The sequence below is a fragment of the Stomoxys calcitrans genome, chromosome 1 (genome assembly GCF_963082655.1).
Source record: "Stomoxys calcitrans chromosome 1, idStoCalc2.1, whole genome shotgun sequence".
Lineage (NCBI taxonomy): Eukaryota > Metazoa > Arthropoda > Insecta > Diptera > Muscidae > Stomoxys > Stomoxys calcitrans.
In genome coordinates, this window is record NC_081552.1 from 242,361,682 (window position 1) to 242,381,672 (window position 19,991).

The 19,991-nt window shown below is 40.1% G+C and overlaps 2 protein-coding genes across 4 annotated transcripts in view; both read right to left on the minus strand.

Annotated features, from left to right (window-relative positions):
• Nucleotides 1-1,838: 1,838 nt before the first annotated feature.
• The window catches only part of LOC106093841 (odorant receptor 4), a 34,141-nt gene continuing 15,988 nt past the window's right edge, over nt 1,839-19,991 (minus strand). The window contains exon 6 of the mRNA XM_013261003.2: nt 1,839-2,219. Within this exon, the coding sequence (XP_013116457.2) occupies nt 2,007-2,219 (213 nt within the window). The 3' untranslated portion in view covers nt 1,839-2,006. The remainder of the gene's footprint in view (nt 2,220-19,991) is intronic.
• Nucleotides 8,238-19,378, minus strand: LOC131994279 (uncharacterized). 3 transcript variants are annotated; one of them, XM_059360981.1, is made up of 2 exons: nt 18,853-19,378; nt 8,238-9,167 (listed from the first exon to the last, which is right to left on the minus strand). In XM_059360981.1, the coding sequence occupies exons 1-2, from the start codon at nt 18,891-18,893 to the stop codon at nt 8,552-8,554; spliced, it is 657 nt and encodes a 218-aa protein (XP_059216964.1). In that variant the 5' UTR covers nt 18,894-19,378; the 3' UTR covers nt 8,238-8,551. The 3 variants fall into 3 exon arrangements, with proteins under 3 accessions (XP_059216964.1, XP_059216966.1, XP_059216965.1); XM_059360983.1 differs by lacking the exon at nt 18,853-19,378 and adding an exon at nt 17,818-17,999; XM_059360982.1 differs by lacking the exon at nt 18,853-19,378 and adding an exon at nt 17,593-17,999.

Below are 19,991 nucleotides of genomic sequence, written 5' to 3' on the forward strand. Positions count from 1 at the left end.
GTTGGGACAGTGAGTTGTGCTAGGCCACTTAACGCCCTTCTTCAATTTGGCACAGATCGGTTCAGATTTGGATATAGCTGTCATATAGACCGATCCGCCGATTTAGGGTCTTAGGCCCATAAAAGCCACTTTTATTATCCGATTTTGATGAAATTTAAGACACTGAGTTGTGTTTGGCCACTCGACACCTTTCTTCAATTTGGCCTAGATCGGTTCAGATTTGGATATAGCTGTCATTAGACCAATCTCTCTATTTAAGGTCTTGCGCCCATAAAAGCCATATTAATTATCCGATTTTGCTGAAATTTGCGACAGTGAGTTGTGTTAGGCTCTTCGACATTTTTCTGCGACTTGGCCCAAAGTGGTCCAGATTTGGATATAGCTGCCATATAGACCGATCTTTCGATTTAAGGCTTTGGGCCCATAAAAGGCGCATTTATTGTCCGACGTCGCTGAAGTTTAGGACAGTGAGTTGTGTTTGGCCCTTTGACATTCCACTTCAATTTGGCTCAGATCGGTTCACATTTGTATATAGCTGCCATATAGACCGATCTCTCGATTTAAGGCTTTGGACCCATAAAAGGCGCATTTATTGTCCGATGTCGCTGAAATTTGGGTCAGTGATGAGTTAAGTTAAGCCCCTTGACATACTTCTTCAATTTGGCCCAAATCGGTCGGAAATTTGGAGCAGTGAGTTGTGTTAGGGCCTTCGACATCCTTCTTCAATTTGGTCCAGATCGGTGCAGATTTGGATATAGCTGTCGATATCTCGGCTTAAGGTTTAGGGCCCATAAAATGCGCATTTATTGTCCGATGTCGCTGAAATTTGTGACAGTGAGCTAAGTTATGCCCCTCGACATATTTCTGTAATATGATACAGATCGGTCCAGATTTGGATATAGCTGCCATATAGACCGATCTCTCGATTTAGAAGGCGTATTTATTGTCCGATGTTGCCGAAATTTGCGACAGTGAGTTGTGTTAGGCTCTTCGATAGCTCTCTGCAACTTGACTGAAATCGGTCCAGATTTTTATATATCTGCCATATAGACCGATATCTCGATTTAAAATCTTGGCCCCACAAAGGGCGCATTTATAATCCGATTTCACTGAAATTTGACACAGTGACTTGTGTTAGGCTTTTCGACATCAGTGTCGTATATGGTTCAGATCGGTTTACTTTTAGATATAGGTGCTAAAAAGGCCAATATTTTGTTATACACAATTGAACACTCACTTGTACTTATTAGTATTTGGTCCAAATCGAAACATATTTCGATATAGCTGCTATGGAGCATAGGGTATGCATTTTTCACCGGCTTCTGACGACAGGTGGTTTACGAATATACCCGAGGTGGTGGGTCTCCAAAGTTCGGCCCGGCCGAACTTAACTCGTTTTTGTTGTTTTTAACAAAGCTGTCATATACACCGATCCACCGATTTACGGTTATTCACTCATAAATGTCTTATTTATTACCAATTTCGCTAAATGTTGGAACAGTGAGCTGCTCTAGCCACTCGACGTCCATGATGGGTTTGGCCTAGATCGGACTCAATCGTTATAGCTGCTACGGATTTATAAATGATGCATTTGCACAGTATTTTGTCGAAATGTGGTAGATGTTAATGTTTGGCCCGTCCAAACTTAATGCATTTTCACATGTTTTCTGGTTGATAATGATGCCGGAATTATGCAATTATCCACAAATCAACATAAAATAGAACACTTCCACCCCCTCAATAACTTCGAGTGGAAATTTCACAATTCTTACTCCATAACAACCATATGTTCAGCATTGGATTTGTGCTTTCCACCCATATAAATAAAAGAAAACATGTGAATCATTCGATTTATCTTTATTTTTGCTCACAATTATTTATAATTTTTTGTTTGTATTTTAAATAAAACAGCATTAAGTGCTTAATGGCCAAATCGCAGCGAACAAGAGTAAACACACATACTTAGTGCCGACAATACGAGTATGTACTAAATTACAAAATTCTCTTCAGTCTCCGTAAATTTGACGAAGCAAAGCAATGTAAGAGTACGATTTACTTAGTATACCAGCGAAACTGGGCAAAGAGAGCCCCATAAAACCACCAGCTGTAAATATGAATGGTCTCTGGGCATTGGTGAGAAATATTAAGAGAGATGTTCTATAGCGGCGATCGAAGAGATACCACGAAGAATTAAAACCGCTAGTGGCTAGTGTTTTACTCTGAAAAAAAGAGATAGAGAGGGTGAGAAAAAAACAAACATATGGCTGTTAATGAGAGTTGTATGATTAAAAGAGTTAATGCAATTCAAAAGGTAAACAATTTATCAAGCACGAAGGTTGAAATGTGAGCAAAGTTTTAATTTTGTTTGATGTGAGGTGTAAAGTTTATAATGTTCTAGATATTCACTTAGGATATGTCAAAGCATTTCTTAAGGATGGTTCTGTGTACTTGTCTTATAGACAAAATGTGAGCAAAGTTTAAATTTTGCTTGGTGTGAGGTGTAAAGCTTATAATGTTGTAGATATTCACTTAGGATATGTCAAAGCATTTCTTAAGGACATGACAATTTCGATGGTTCTGTGTACTTGTCTTATAGACAAAATTTCAATGAGATATTCCCCAAAGCTAACAAAGTGAAGAAATTTAGTCGAAGGACAGTAAACAAGAAGTGCATCAATATTCTAACGGAACGAATTTTTGCGCATTCAATTGTTGTAATTTAAAAAATAACACGTTCCTTACTTAGTCACCAGGCGACAATCTAGGAAAGAGCATTTCAAAATATCAGCACTTTCTGCGCATTGCAAAATCTGCAATAAATGGGCAAATTTAGCACAGCACTCATTGAAGCTGTGCAGCTATAATTTGTTCTTCGCTACAAAGCCCAGGAAGGAAAGTGACATGAGATGTAGACAAGCACATTAATATTCACAATTGGAACAAATTGCCACAGCGGGTGATTTAAAAATAGAACAATGGGAAAAAGTGTCCTATAGGAAGAAGTATTAAATGTGGTAGCCTGGTGACGAATATTTTCCACCTACAGGCAAATATATGGTTGCTATAAACTACAAAACGGTATAACATCTAAAGAGATATATTCGAAGTTCATGTCAATATGGGACTCAAATGAAAAGTAATACGCAGAGTCGATGATTACATATATGGTATAAAACATTAGGTCCAAGTAATGGGATGTCGCCAATACCGCCAAATGGGCATATCAGCCGATCATGACTACATGGGACTCAAATGAAAGGTGTTAGGGAGTAGATTATGAATATGACATTAAAATATGCGTTCAAATCTAGGTGGCGCTTTTCCTCTTAAAGATACGTCAAATGGTTATTTGACCCAACATCGATTCTTAATTTAAAAGAAGAAAATTTACAGTACCAGAACAACAGGTTGCTAAAATAGATTGCAAGATGAGTGCGGTGCTCCTTGACAGACATCGTAGGACCAAACTAAATGGTATGTCTGTCACACAAGAAATTTCAGCTGCATAAAATTTGTTATATTAGCAGCTCAATATATTCCCTATGGAATATATTTTGATATCGGGAGGGGGACGGACCCTCCTCCTTACCCCAAAAGTACCGTCCAAACATAAAAGTGGACCGATCAAATGACAGGTATTTGAGAGTAGAGTACGAATTTCATATTAAAAGTTGGGTCCAAGTACCTGGGGGGCCGCCCCAGCCACAAAACCCCTTTAAAATAGGTTTATTCCACGATCATGACAATATGGGTCTCAAATGAAAGGTATACGGGAGTAGATTACGAATATGGTCAGGTTGGAGGAATAGAATTTATAATTTATTGATAGCGGAAGGAGGCGGAACTGCACCATTACCCTAAAAACATCAGCCAAAATCAAAATTGAACCGATAAGGACAATATGGATATCAAATGAAAAGTTTGAGGGAGTAGATAACGAATGTGGCATACAAATTCATGTCGAAGTATATGGGGGTCATTCCACCCCCACAAAAACGTCTAAAATGGGCACATTAGCCAATCACCGATATATGGGACTCGGTTTGTTTGTACCGTATAGACTGAAAAACGATAGAACCAATTTTCTCGACATTTTCGCTTATTGTGTAGGTTGGTCTGAAAGGAAACATAGGCTATATGATTTTTCGGTATCGAAATAGGGACAGACCCTCCCCTTAAATTATGCCAAAAACTCTACGCAAAATCAAAAATGGACCGATCGCGACAATATTGGTATCAAATGAAAGGTATTGAAGAGTAGAATACGAATATGGTATTAAAATTTGAGTCTTAGCACCCACCGGGCCGCCCCAAACCCCCAAACAGATATATTGGACGTTAATTTCAATATGGGGCTCAAATGAAAGGTATTCGGGAGTAGATTTCGAATCTGGCATACAAAGTCATATCGAAGTATAGGGGGTCATGCCACCCCTCAAAAACGCCTTTAGACCCATCCCCATGACTATATGATACTTGGCTGAGTCGATTTTCTTAACATTTTTATAGATTGTGTACTTTTGTGTGGAAGGAAACAAAGGCTATATAATTTTTAGATATCGGGTGAAGGCAGACCCTCCCCCTTACCCCAAAAACGCCACCTATATCTGAAAGTGGTCCGATGGGCACAATAAGGGTATCAAATGAAAGGTATTGGAGACCAAAAAATTAGAATGGGTCCAAGTACCCAGCGGGTACTGGCCTCCAAAGTTGAAGAGTATAATTTTATTTTATATACCAAACTTTTGTCCAACCAGCAAATTTAAAGCTTCTAGGATCGAAAGACCGGTTTACATGGAAGCTATATCAGGTCATAGACCTATTTGGAACGTACTTGGCACAGTTTTTGTAAGAAGGAGATTAACGCCTTCTCTGAGGTTGGCAAAATTCGCAACGTTTGGGTGCCGGGCCCTAGCGGATTAAAGGGAAATGAAAGGGCAGACGATTTGGCGGTGAAGGCCAGAGGACTGCCGTCAATAAACTTGGCTAACCTAAGTTAAGGGAGTGGGCGACGAATGCGCATGCAGCATTGGGGAACAGTGAAACTGTAGGTAGGACGACGAAAATTCTATGGGGGATCCAGATCGTGAGAAGACGAGGCTATTACTGAAAGGCAGTAAGAAGGAGGTCAGTATGGCTATTGGTATCATAACGGGACACATAGGACTACGAGCTCACTTATGTAAAATCGGTGTGACAAGTGATAGCATGTGTAGGGCATGCGGGGAAGATGATGAGACGTTGGAGCATTTCCCTTGCCTTGCACGACTTTCGCGTCTAACAGATACCGGCACTTAGGTAAAGACACAATACCAGACATGAACCAACTTAGGGGAGTGGTATTGAAAACAATAAAGGATTTTGGAAATACCACGGAATTCCTAACTTAAAATTTTCTTTTTAGAGGTTATTTTTTTTTATTTAGAGCGCATAACAAGCCGATTACTGGCTTAGGTGAATGTACATAGTGGCATGGGGCGCATTAATATCTGCATCCTCTTTTCAACCTAACCTAACCTAAGGGCTCATGAAGTCAAGTAGGGAGATCGGTTTATATGGGAGCTATAACAGATTATAGACCCATATGGACCGTACTTGACACAGTTGTTGGAGGTCATAACAGAACACTACACCAAGTCAAATTCTTTGCCCAAGCAAAAAATAATAGATAAGAGCTACTACGCTATTGGAGCTATGTCAGGTTATAAATAGTAGATCAAATTGTGCAAAATTTCAACTAAATCGGATAAGAATTGCGCCCTAACGGGACTTAAGAAGTAATATGGGGAGATCGCTTTGCATTGGCACGTATAAAAGAAGTTCCTGTGCATACTTTCAGGTAAACCAGAAAAGAAATGCGCCCTCTTGAGTATCAAGAGGTAAAATCGGGAGATACGTTTATATGGGAGCTATATCAGGTTGTTGACCGATTCAAACCATATTTAGCACGTTTATTAAAGGTCATGGATAAAGTAACTGTGCCAAACTTCAGCAAAATCGGATAAGAATGACGCCCTCTAAAGGCTCATTAAGTAAAATTGGGAGTTCGGATTATATGGGAGCTTTATCAGGTTGAAGACCGGTTCAAACCAAACTTATTATATCCACTAACGGTCACAGAAGACCTCATAGAACAACATTTCAGAAAAATCCGAATAGAATTGCGGCGCCCAGAGCCTCAAGAAGTCAAAAAAGGAGGTCGGTTTATGTGGCAGCTATATCAAAACATGTAACGATATGGCCCATTTACTTTTCTATCTGACCTACACTAATAGAAAGTATTTGTGCAAAATTTCAAGCGCCCAGCTTTATTCCTTCAAAAGTTAGCGTGCTTTCCGCAACCAGACGGACGGACATGGATTTTATAGGGCCTTAGATCAATATTTCGTTGTGTTACAAATGGAATGACGACCCCCATCCAATGGTGATGGGCATAAAAACAAATTATGAAGGAAATAATGATGTTACATTATTTGCAAAAAAAAATATTAAAAATATTGATTTTTTCGGAAATTTTAGATTCTGAAGCAAATAAAAATACCGAAGATACATTGACTAAAATTTTCAAAAGAAAAATTGTTCGAAGTCCAATAACTCATAAACCGTTAAAAAGCTATAGCCTTAAAAAAAAGAAAGTAAAAGCGTGCTAAGTTCGGCCGTGCCTAATCTTAGGTACCCACCACCTAAAAATTTACCCCTATTAACTGAGTTCTTATTGGAATTATTTTGGTCTCAATATGTTATATGGGGATATCGGTACTTAGGGGGGCCTATACCGTTTCGGATAAAACTTGGCAGTGATGGTGTAAGTCGTAAGATAGGGGTTTGGGTCAAATTTCAGGCAAATCAGTTGAAAATTTAGACTTCTTAGGGCTCAAAAAGTCAAATCCGGGGATCGGTTTATAATGGGGCTATATCTGTTTGTAGACCGACAAGGATCATACTTGGCACAGATGTTGGAAGTCATAATTCAAGTCCTTGTTTCGAATTTCAGCAAAATAGGTTGAAAATTGCTGCTTCTAAGGGCTCAAGAAGTCAAATCCGGAGATGGGTTTATATGGCGGCTATATATGTTTATACACCGAACTTGAGTCTTTGTACCAGATCTTAGCCAAATCTGATGAAAATTGAGTCTTCTAAGGGTTCAAAAAGTCAAATCAGGAAATCGGTTTATATCCAAATCCGAAACGATATGTCCCATTAACAATCTCCGACGACCTACATTAATAGGAAATGTCTGTGCAAAATTTCAGGCGGCTAACTTTACGCATTCGACCGCCATAGTGATTTTGACAGACTGACGGACGAACATGGTTAGATAGAATCAGAAAGTCGAAATGATCCAGAATATATATACTTTATGGGTTCGCAGATTAATATTTCGAGTTGTAACAAACGGAATGACTAGATTGATATGCCCCCATCCATAAATTACTGCCTGGCAAACAATTCAAAATTTGATGTGCTTGAAGTGACCAACTTTTCAGCCACATGGATCAGCCTCTGGACCCACTGCGGTCCCCAAATTTTGCATAATGCATATTATGGGAAGACACCCCAACATTGACCCTGTACATTTTCCTGTACATATCTCTATTCGTTCAAAAATTTCGATATTATTTCAAAGATTTTTCGATTTGGCAACACTGTGTGTTGTTTGTCATTTCAGCAGTAATCTGTCCAGTATTTCAACATACTTTACACTACACCACTACTGTGGTACAGGGTATTATAACTTAGTGCATTTGTTTGTAACACCCAGAAGGAAGAGAGATAGACCCATTGATTAGCATACTCAGAATTTCTTTCTGATTCGATTTAGCTATGTCGTCTGTATGTCTGTCTGTCCGTCTGTCTGTCCATGTTAATTTGTGTACAAACTACAGGTTGCAGTTTTAATCCGATCGGCATCAAATTTCGTACAGGCATGTTTTTCAGCCTAGAGACGGAGCCAATTATAATTCGAAAAAATAGGTTCAGATTTACATATAGCTTCCACATATATGTTCGTCCGATTTGCAGTAATAATGCAATATGCACAACCTTGGGGGGTTCCAGTTAGACGCAGAGGGGGGGTAAGTGGAATGAGAGAGCGGATGACGTCACAATTGGAGTTCCCTTGGGGGATGATGTGTGGACTGTAATGTAGGTGATGTTACTTATTATTCCTCATGCCAAGAGGAATGATAAGTGTATATTGAGGTAATGAGAAGAGGAAAAAATGAGAAGGCGTTAAGTTTCGGTATGTGGTGTATAAGGAGTACAGGATTTATTGGGGATAAGAGAGGGGGGAAATGTTGTGTGCTCACCTTGCTGCCGTTGGAAAAGAAGTGCCAGAATTAAGCAAGAGGAAATGCAAGGGAGCTATAGTACTAAAATACTTATTACTAGAAATTCACAATAGCTTAACTAATATATAACCTCTTACATGCTACAAAATTCATTTTACAATTCACAATACAATTCAGAATGTCTAATACTTATTCTACGATAAATTGTAACTTAAATTAATTGGACAAATCCAAATTTGTCCATGGCGCCGGCCTTGCGGTTACGCAAAATTGGTTGATGAGGCGCAAAGCACGGTCGCCAGGGACTTGATGGCCTCTGAGAGGATCAAGTGATTGGGCTGATTGGTTGACGGTGTCGTGGTTGACTGGGGTTTGCGTTGAGGCTTGCGTTGAGGCTGTTGGTGGTGTCTTTGGCCCTTGGGCCTGTTGGTTTTTCTGGCTTTTTGTTGTTGCTGTTGCCCAGCTGACACTTGGTTACGCTGGCCTAGGCGTGATTTGACGCTTACGTTGGGCCTTGCTGGTTTTCGTTGGGACTGAGATGAGGTGGATTGGCCATTGTTGGGTCTTCTTGGCTCTTGGCGTTGATGTCTTGATGGGGTAGATTGGTTGGTAGCGCTGGAGTCTTTGGGTTTTAGGGCTACTTTCCGTGGGTGCAGCATTGTATGGTGCTGGAACCCACATTTCCTGCAAGTTTCCATCGACTGGCAATCGTCCACAATATGGCTTTTGGCCAGGCAGTTCCGGCAGTACTTGTGCCTTAGCACTGCCACCCTTCTGTCCTCCACGGTCATCTTGATGAATTTTGGGCAGTACCGGAGGCCATGGCGGTTTTGGCACAGAGTACATTTGTACACTTCCTGGGCACGCATTGTAAATCTGAAAATGAACCGAGAGGTGAGTGAGATGTCTATGAAGGGATGAAATGGAAAATGAAATGAGATGGGAGGGTTGAAAAGCAGAGATTGTCATGCATCGAGATAGCAATACACTGGGTCTATTATTGGGGTTGATCGAGCAAGGGCAAGTGGCACAATTTGACAATCGGTCGAGTAATGATGCCCGAGGCGATACGGACATCGGCTATTCTTACATTTTCATCGGGACCATTATGCGTCCTAGCCACTCTTCCGAGTCGCCAGTCGCTAGGCGGCAGTAGATCGTCCATTACGACTACGAGATCGCCGACCTTTATATTGGGAGAAGTGGTTTTCCACTTGTATCGCTTTTGAAGAGCTTTGAGGTACTCTTCTTTCCATCGAATAGCGAACTGGTGATGTATCGCCTTCAGTCTCTGCCACCTGTTTATAAGGGAGAGGTCTGGAGCAAGAGGCTCGGGAAAAGCCACAATTGGTGAGCCTTTCAAAAAGTGTCCGGGAGTCAAAGCTGTGAGGTCGTTCGGATCCTCAGAGACAGCAGAGATTGGACGGGAGTTTAGAACTCCTTCAATCCGAGCGAGAACGGTAGCGAATTGCTCGAAAGTGAAGAGATGAGCGCCTGCTACTCGTTTGAAATGGTGTTTGAATGACTTCACGGCCGATTCCCAAAGGCCACCCATATGTGGAGCATGGGGGGGTATAAACTGCCACTCAAAGCCTTGGGTAGCGTACTTTCCAGCAATGTCACTCGCTGCTACCTGAATGAAACTTCTGAATTCTTTCAGCATCTTTCGACTTGCACCTACGAAATTTCTGCCATTATCCGATACTACCTTTCTAGGTAGGCCTCGCCTCCCAAGAAAACGAGAAAAAGCGGCCTCAAATGCCGCCGTGGAAAGCTCGGAGCATGGCTCCAAGTGTACGGCCTTGGTGGCGAAGCACACGAAAATGCTCACATAGCCTTTCAAGAGAGGGGATCGGCGTAGAGATGAACTTTTAATCTCAAAGGGTCCTGCAAAATCTATACCAGTCACGTGAAATGCTGGTGTAATGGTGCATCTGTCAGGAGGGAGCGGAGCCATTATCTGGACGCAAGATCGTTTCCTGAATATGATGCAGGTTTTGCACTTATGAATAATGCCTTTCACCCTTGGTTTGAGACGTGAGATGTGAAACTCCGTTTGAATCATCCGGCACATGAGGATGCATTCACCGTGAGCGAGAAATTCGTGCAAATGGAGTAGATATAAATGGCAAAGCCGAGAGTTCCCAGGAAGTATGATGGGGTAACGTTCATTATAGGGTAAAGAACAGGCAGCGAGACGACCATTCACACGAAGGACTCTTTCCTGGTCTAAAAAGGGATTTAGACAGAGCAGTGAGCTTTTGTTGGACAATTCTTCAGATCTACTGATCTGCTTGTACTCCTCTGGGTACCATTTCATCTGTGCCAACATTATGAGGCGAAATTTTGTGCGTTTTACCTCCTCTTGGGTAAGAATCGAAGAGGAAATCCTCGTGGTACCCCTGCGTCCACTAAGACAGTTATGACAGAATCTAAGCATATAAGACACTACTCTCAATGCTCGGGGATATGACGAAAATCTAAGCAAGATGTCCGGATCTTCTACCGTTTCGTGCATAACCTGAATATTCAGGCGCTTTCTCATTTCGGGAGAGATCAAAGGGTTTCTGTCTGGCCATTCTGACGGTGGGTTTGTCAGCCAATTCGGGCCATGAAACCAAAATGAATTGCAAGCGAGGTCTTGCGGCCTACAGCCTCTCGTACCGAGGTCGGCTGGATTGTCGTGGGTGGGTACATGTCGCCATGTTCCCTCTGGTAGAAGATCATGAATTTTGGAAGTTCGATTTGCCACGTATGTTTCCCAGGTCCATGGTGGTTTTGTTAACCAACCAAGAACAATAGACGAATCTGTCCAAAGCGTGATGCCACTAATGTTCATGTCGAACGAGCACACCACATAGTTGACAAGTTTCGCTAGGAGGAAGGCACCATTGAGTTCCAAACGTGGAAGGCATACAGGCTTCAGAGGAGCCACTTTACTTTTCGCCACGAACAAATTCGAGAACACTACAGACTTGGAGGTCTGACACCGAATGTATACGCATGCACACATTGCCGCTTGAGATGCGTCAGAGAACCCATGAATCTCCACGGTATCAGAGGGATGGTACTGCAGCCATCTGGGAACGGAAATCGACCCAATGTGACCCAAGTCAGAGACCAGAGAATTCCATTTTCCCAGAGTTTCCGAGCTTAGTTCGTCATCCCAATCCAGCCCTTCAAGCCAAAGTTGCTGCATCAGAATTTTCGACTTGATCACTACAGGAGCAACCCATCCTGCAGGATCGAATAGTTGAGCGACGGCGGAGAGAACTTTGCGTTTGCTCATAGGCTGGTCGGTTGGAATAGCGCTGAGGGTGTAACTGAATGAATCAGTTAGGGCATTCCATTTGATACCCAGAGTCTTGGTAGTGCTAGAGTCATGGAAACGCAAGAAGTCTGAGTTATATAGACTTTCGGGTGGGAGGTTTGCCAGTAATTGTGGGTCGTTCGCGGTTAATTTGACAAGGGGAAACCCTGCCTGCGCAAGGACCGAGATTATGTCCCCTTGCGCTTGAATGGTGTCTTCAATAGAGAAGCCTCCGGACAAAATGTCGTCGACATATGTCTCTTTCCTCAATGTCTCTGCGACATTGGGAAATTTGTTCTCAGAGTCAGCGGCCAGTTTCAAAAGGGTGCGGATGGCTAAAAACGGGGCGCAGTTGAGGCCAAAGGTAACCGTTTTTAGTTCGAAATCTTTTACCGGTCCCGTAGGATCCGGCCTGAAAAGTATTCGCTGATAGGCTCTATCGATTGGATGCAACCATATCTGCCTATACATTTTTTGAATATCCCCGCAGAATACATATCTGTATCTGCGCCAGCCGAGGATAACAGATGTCAAATCGGTTTGTAGCGTAGGCCCAGTGTGCAGCACGTCATTCAGAGAGTATCCAGATTTGCTCTTACGAGACGCATTAAACACAACTCTCACCTTTGTGGATTTATGCTCTGGACGAATGACGGCGTGGTGAGGGAGATAAAAGGAATTGTATTTCCCATAACAGTTTATCTCCTGAGAAGAGGTTTCTTCAGCATGACCGAGAGAAAGGTACTCGCTTAACACTGAATTGTACTCTGTATTTAGCTCGGGGTCATCAGAGAGCTTTGTCTCCATACGATTGTATTGAGCTAGAGCGAGAAAGCGAGAAGAGCCGAGAGACAGGGAATCGGAGAACTCTGCCTTGAAAGGCAGTCTCACGATGTATCTACCATCCGGGGATCTGGTGGTAGTTTTAGAGTAGAACTCTTCGCAAAACTGATCTTCCTCACAAAGAGGGGGAGCCATGGGTACCTCTTCTTGCTCCCAGAATTTTCTCAGAAGTTCGCTTATTTTTATATCCTCGGATTCAACCACGTTAGTGGAAAATGAGAAAATTCTTTCAGTTTGCATTGGACCGCTCAATACCCAGCCAAATACTGTATTGTATGCTGAGGTATCGCCACATACGTTCTTTCTGATTCCTTCCATGCTGATGAAGCGTTCAGAATCATTGCCTAAAATTAGGTCAATTTGAGCGGATTTATTGAAGTTTGGATCGGCTAAATCAAGTTCCTCCAGATCTGAGGGATTTGAAACTTCAAATGAAACAGAGGGTAGCCATTTTGTCATTTTAGGCAGAACTATTGCCGAGACTGTGAAGCGAACATCGTATTTTTCAGCGACAATGACGAGTTGGCATTCCTTTTCCGAAGTTTGAGTCTGTTCTCCAATACCAAAAATTTCGAAGTGCGCTCTGGAAGTGGGAATTTGCAAGCGCTTCTGAATTCGTTGGGTTATAAAGGTTCGTTGAGAACCGGGATCAATCAGGGCTCTCAAAGTGAACAACTCCCCTTGATGTTCAACACGAACTAGAGCTGTTCGTAGTAAAATCGTCTCGTTGTTGGATGAGAAATTAGCCTGAACATGAGAGGAGCGATTGGCGCTTGAAGTGGAGGGAGCTTCATTAAGAGAGGTGTCTTTTGGGCTTACGCCCGAAGATTTCGCGTGACTCTTGTTGTCTTCGTGATTAGAATGATTTGGGCGATCATCAGTCTTCTCTTCTGGCTTACCCCTAAAGTGCAGCAGAGTATGGTGTGGCTTGTGACATATGATGCAAGTGTTTATACTCTTGCAATTTGTCTTGAGATGAGACGAGGAGAGGCAATTCATACACAACTTATGCCTGTGTGCAAATTCGTTGCGTTGTTGTGCGGAATATTTTCGAAATTGCCCACAGCTTCTTATAGTGTGGTCGGAATTGCACAGGGGGCAAGAAGAGCTTAGCTTTTCTTGCGAGTGGTAAGTTTGTATCTTACCACTGTTCTGAGACGGGAGCGAACCTCTGGTTTTCGTGGCCTTCATGCTCGAAAGGCGTTCCACGATTTCATAGCGGCTGATGAGAAATTCATCCAGCTGGTTCCAAGTGGGAAGCTCACGGTGAGATGTGAGAGACTGTTCCCAGAGAGCCAGTGTTTCATCTGGCAACTTGGTCGATACCAAGTACAACAAAATTGGATCCCAGCTTCCAACATTGACGTTAAGTGTCCTGAGGGTGCAGAGACAATCGTTAACTGTGGATTGAATCCTGTGAATTGCTTCACTGTTCTCCACAGTGGCAGTTGGGATACTGAAGAGAATCTTCAGTTGATTGTCTACTAAGACTCGCTTATTTTCATAGCGAGCCTTCAAGGCACTCCAAGCAAGATCAAAGTTCTCATCGCAGAGCGCATATCGCTTGACTATGGCACCGGCGTCACCTCTAGTCTTATTTCGCAGATGATATAACTTTTGAGCTCGGGTCAATTTTGGATGGTCCGCGTAGACCGCCGTGAACATGTCACGAAATGACGGCCATTCTTCATAACCTCCCTTGAATATCTCGGTATCACAGGGAGGGACTTTGATGTAACTGTCAGCAACATCATGAGACGAGTGATTAGCGGCTGGTTGGGGAATATAAGCCGGAATAAGGCTGTGCCTTGCATTCTGGCGAGTATTTCCACCAGATATTCTTAGCATATCGAGTATTTGGGATCTCGCCGTATAATAGGCCTCTGAGCTGGCATTAAAATTAACCAGTGCGTTGTCTCTAAAGTCCTTCGAATTGGTACCTCTCGGAGCTAGCATAAGACTCTCATATGTAGTCTGAAGTCGCTGCCACCTATGCTCCAAGTCCTCCAACCTTACTTCCAATACCGAATCCGTTTGATCTTGGATCTCACACTGCTCAAACTGAGTGCAGAAGTTGATCAAATGATCACAATCAAACAGGAACTTGTCATTACTTAACGAGGTCTGCGCTGGGGGAGCAGCACCGGTATTGGTATCAGATACCGAAGGTTGGGAAGTGAGATTCGCAGATGCCTTTTCCACGCTCATTTTGTACCGAGTTCGTACAACGCTGAGCAAGAGAACTAGTAAGAGAAGAGTACAGAGTTTTCAGCTCTGGTTTGAGATAGGGATGTAGATGAATTATTTGTGTGAAATGTGGTTAGAAATCTCTTGGCCTTTGAAAACACAAGGAGTGTAAACGATTTCGATTTGCGGTTGAAATTTATAGCGAGTGCAAAGCTTCGATGGGTAACCAAATCGTTTTAGATAGAAAGAGCGGTGATAAGATTCTGGACTAGTAAAGTAGCGGGTTCTGCATTAAATGCCAAAAATATAATTTAAAAGTCAGAATCTTCTTTGCGGTAGTCTAATGGGTAGTCTTAGACTTCAAATATGAGAACATTAAAGGCAAGATTTTAGCGTTATTTCAAATAATTCATAGCTCTACGAACGAGGGACTCAGATTCCTTCTATGAACATATCCAGAGAGATGAGCGGTTCTGAATAATCCAACTTTTCATTGAACTAGAAAGTTATGTACAACAGTGAATGAGAATTCACTCAAAATTGAATTTTACTGGGAGACGAATATATTGTTCTCGTAGATAGATTCACGAGTTTGCGAATGTTTCAACGGAGAAATTTCCGTTTTTTTTTTTTTTTTTTTTTTCGAGAAGCAAGCAAAAAAAATCTTAATTTCACAATATTGTTTAGACGATATTTGTTGAAAATTATCACGGATTGGTTTTTGATCGTATGTGTAAATGAACCTTTCAACGTTCAAAAACCCACATACGCCTTATAAATTTCTTCAAATATATCTGATTTTCTCATCAACTTGTTAAACAAGTGCACATAAGGCTGAAAATCAGGTAAAGGAAATGTATATGGTTTGTAAAAAAGGGGTTAGTTCATATATGTGTTGGGTTTGTTAGTACGTAAACAATTCCCTAACTATCAATCCAAATTACATATGAATTGAATGATTTGCACGAATGCAATGCCGCTGTATTATTTTTTCCGAGTGTACTTTTTCTTCAAGTGTAATTTTTCTTTGAGTGTATTCTCCCTGAGTGGAGTTTTTTTTTTTTTTCTTTGAGAATACTTTTTTTTTTTTTTCAAGTGTAGTTTTCTTCGAGTGTAGTTTTTCTTTCAGTGTAGTTTTTCTTTGAGTGTAGTTTTTCTTTCAGTGTAGTTTTTCTTTGAGTGTAGCTTTTCTTTGAGACAATTCTTTAAGTGAATTTCTTCCTTGAGCGTGTTTTTCTTTTTTCCCTTCTCCCTTTTGATTGTATTTCTCTTTGAGTGTATTTTTTCTTTCAGTGTATGTTTTCTGACGGAAGAGAATGATTTCCCTGGACGGTTTACGGTTTTCCGTCAATTAACATAACCGAGGAAATTTTCCCAAGAAAAAAAAATACAATCCCACAACCCGTTACAAAATCACCCGTCTGGCAACACCGCGTATTTGGTGGTTTGTTTTGATCTTCATATGACTACTTCCAATGAGAGTCAGAAGCGCAAAACAAACTTGCCGAGAATAAATAATGATGGTATGTGGGGGGGGGGTCTGTGTCTATCAGGTGGCTGACTACTGCGGGCTCTGCCTATCAATCAGCGGCAGAGTGAATGCGTATGAAGCAAGCAGCACAAACGAGACCCTAGAAAATGCATATACATACACTCATACGTATTAATAACAGCCTGAGGGGCAAATTGGCGCGTATGTTGTCTCCTTCTACTTCCAACCAACAAGACAGGCAATCGCCCTTCTGTTTTGTTTATGCTTTACGTTTTTCGGTCAGATCTTTTTTTTTTTTTGTTCTTCTTCTTGTAATAACTCTGTTGCTTTGGTGGGTTAGTTTTTTTTTTTTTTTCCTTCTGTTTTCTTTGTTTACGTTTGTTTGCTTGATGGATAATTTCAATTTGCAAAAAAAAAGGAATAGAATCGTCCAATAATTATGAAAATATAACAAATATGTGAGGGAGCCGTGCAATAAAAACTACAGTGCTGTGATTTAGATGTAAGAGCCTTATTTAGTGCAATATATTACTTTTTAATCAACTCCAGTGCAATATAAAAACTGTGATGGTATCGGAATTGTGCAATATTTTAATATTTTTAAACAAGCTTCTCTGCAATAATATCACGCTGTGGTGATGTTCATAATTGTACAATATTTTGCCAAAATAAACCCCACATAAGTAGGTGATTAATAGGAAATTTGTTTTTATTTTTTCTTTTGGTATGATTTAGCATGCATGAAAGTGGGTCAGCATATGAGCTGTGATATGAAAATAGCGTTGTGATATGGCGAAATATTCTCAATTTAACTTGCAATATTTATATTTTCCTAAATAAGGTGTTCACAAGAGCGGGTCAGCAATTAGGAGTGTGCAATACTATTAAGGTTGTGATTTCGTAATTCTTCTGAATATGTGTATAAATTTTAACATAAATTGCCCACAAAAAAGGTTCAAATTTTTAGCTTTCTTTCCAACGAATTAAGCCTTTATGAGAGCGGGTTAACAACTGCGAAATGTGCAATAACATGGAAATGGCGTTGTGATTTTTCAATTGTTTAACACAACCCGTGAATAAAAAAAAGGGTTGACTTTTCAATTCCTGTGGAATAAATTGCGTATAAGAGAGTGGGTTGACGATTTTGATTTGTGCAATATTTTGTGAAAACTGAAATATTTTATAGGGCTGTGCAATACTTTGTAACAACGTGCAATATTTCACAAAACCCGAGCGACATACAACAACAACGAGCAATATTTTGTAAAAACCGGTGCAATAGATTTAACAACGTGCAATATTTTATAACAATGGGCAATATTTTATAAAAACCGGTGCAATAGATTTAACCACGTGCAATATTTTATAACAATGGGCAATATTAGAACACAATGTGCAATATTTTATAACCACTGTGCAATATTTTATATTTTTGGCGGCCAGCTTTTACTATTGAACAATTTTAACACCTTTTCTTTATAAAATTTTATAATTTCTTTTAAAATTGTTATGTGTTGTCGGATTTTAACTATGTTTGTATGTGAGTGTGATAGGTTGCTTTTCTTCGTTTTCGTTTCTTTTAAATTCACTTGCCGCCTTTCCACAAATTATCTCTTTTTTTTTCCTTTATAACAAAATTTTCGAAATGTACAGCTTTTTGTTAGCTTTACAACATGTGAACAACAATAATGCACCTTTTCCTTTTGTTTTCTAGCACATTTGCCTCTTCACAACTTAAATTTGCCTTCTTTTAATTATTTATTGCCTGTTGCACTTTTTTGTTTAAATCTTGATTTTTTTTTTTTTTCCTTTTGCTTTTCACTTGCACATCTACTTTACTCCAAACATATTCAAAATGTGAACTAAGCTCTTCTTCTTAAAGTGCGTGTCTGTCTGTCTGAGTGCCTTTTTTTTTTTGCTTTTCTTTTCTTTGCTTTTGGCGAGAGAGATATCGAGAGGAAGAGAGAGAGAGAAAGAGAGAGAATTTACATTAATCTCCGTTCCTTTATACACTGTACGAAACGATCGTTGAACTTTGCGTTGTATATAGAACGGACTATGTATTTCGATTTTTATGTTTCTGCTTTGAATATATATTTGTTTTTTTTTTTTTTTTTTTTTTTTGTGATTTTTATCCGTTATGAAAACTTTAAACGACTTTCATTTGACTTTAACGGGATTTTTGCCAGCAAATAAAAAAAAAAAAAAAAACACGAAATGACATCAAGTTTTAATGCAATTTTCCAGCGACGTGTACAACAAAAAATAACACTTTTTCTCCGTGTCCAACCCACGCGGACAGACAGAAATCACACTTTTTCTTTGCACTTTTAGCACTTTCCTCTCACAATAGACGATTCTACCTTTAAAAAAAACGTAAAGCAATTACATACACACTTTTTAAGTGAGAATGAGACGAGCTGACAAATTCTAATAAATAACAAATTTTTATTTATCTCTTTTAAGGGATTCTACACAGATTTTCCCATATCACATCGCATTAAAAAATGCGTTTTTTTTGCAATTTTCCACATGCAATTTGCCTTCACAGTGCGTTTTGGTGTAATTTTTATCTCCTTTTTTGGGGTTTTTGTCACTCGAACGTTTTTAAGTGTGTATGTAATGTATGTTGCTTTTTTGTTTTTTTTACTTCTTTTACGAACACAACAGGTTTCACTTACCGAAATGATGACAAACAACTATGTATGTTTGATGCTGATGGGATTTACCTCAATTTATGGTTTCTCAGTGGACGGTTTCGAAGGACCATGCACAACCTTGGGGGGTTCCAGTTAGACGCAGAGGGGGGGTAAGTGGAATGAGAGAGCGGATGACGTCACAATTGGAGTTCCCTTGGGGGATGATGTGTGGACTGTAATGTAGGTGATGTTACTTATTATTCCTCATGCCAAGAGGAATGATAAGTGTATATTGAGGTAATGAGAAGAGGAAAAAATGAGAAGGCGTTAAGTTTCGGTATGTGGTGTATAAGGAGTACAGGATTTATTGGGGATAAGAGAGGGGGGAAATGTTGTGTGCTCACCTTGCTGCCGTTGGAAAAGAAGTGCCAGAATTAAGCAAGAGGAAATGCAAGGGAGCTATAGTACTAAAATACTTATTACTAGAAATTCACAATAGCTTAACTAATATATAACCTCTTACATGCTACAAAATTCATTTTACAATTCACAATACAATTCAGAATGTCTAATACTTATTCTACGATAAATTGTAACTTAAATTAATTGGACAAATCCAAATTTGTCCACAATAAAATGGTCATTTGTTAACCGATTCTCTCGAAATTTGGCAGGAAAGATTTTCTAATAACTCTCGACATTATTGGTGTATTTCATAGAAATCGGTTTAGATTTGGATATAGCTGCCATATATGTATATGGCCCGATTTTCTCGACTAGAGCCACTGCAAGCGCATTTATTGACCCATCTATCCAAAGTTTTCCATAACGCTTTCCTTGACCTGTAGTTTCTACTCAAATTAGTATAGACAGACGGACATGCAGACAGACATACAAACATTCGGACAGACATACAGTCAGACGGACAATGGGTCTATCTCTCTTCCTTCTGGGTGTTGTAAACAAATGCACTAAGTTATAAAACCCTGTACCACAATGATGGTGTAGGGTATAAAAATCGAATGCAGACGCATTGTGTACCCATAGAATATTCAAATAAATCTTTGCAATTTCTCTCCTTTTTGTGAATATCGAGACTTATTCATATTATATCAATCATAAATTACTGCATATAGAGGTCATAACTAATATTTTCCTAGTCAGTTATGTATGTTAAACAGAATAATTAAAATTTTTAATTTTATTGTTAATCACTTTTGAAATTTAGC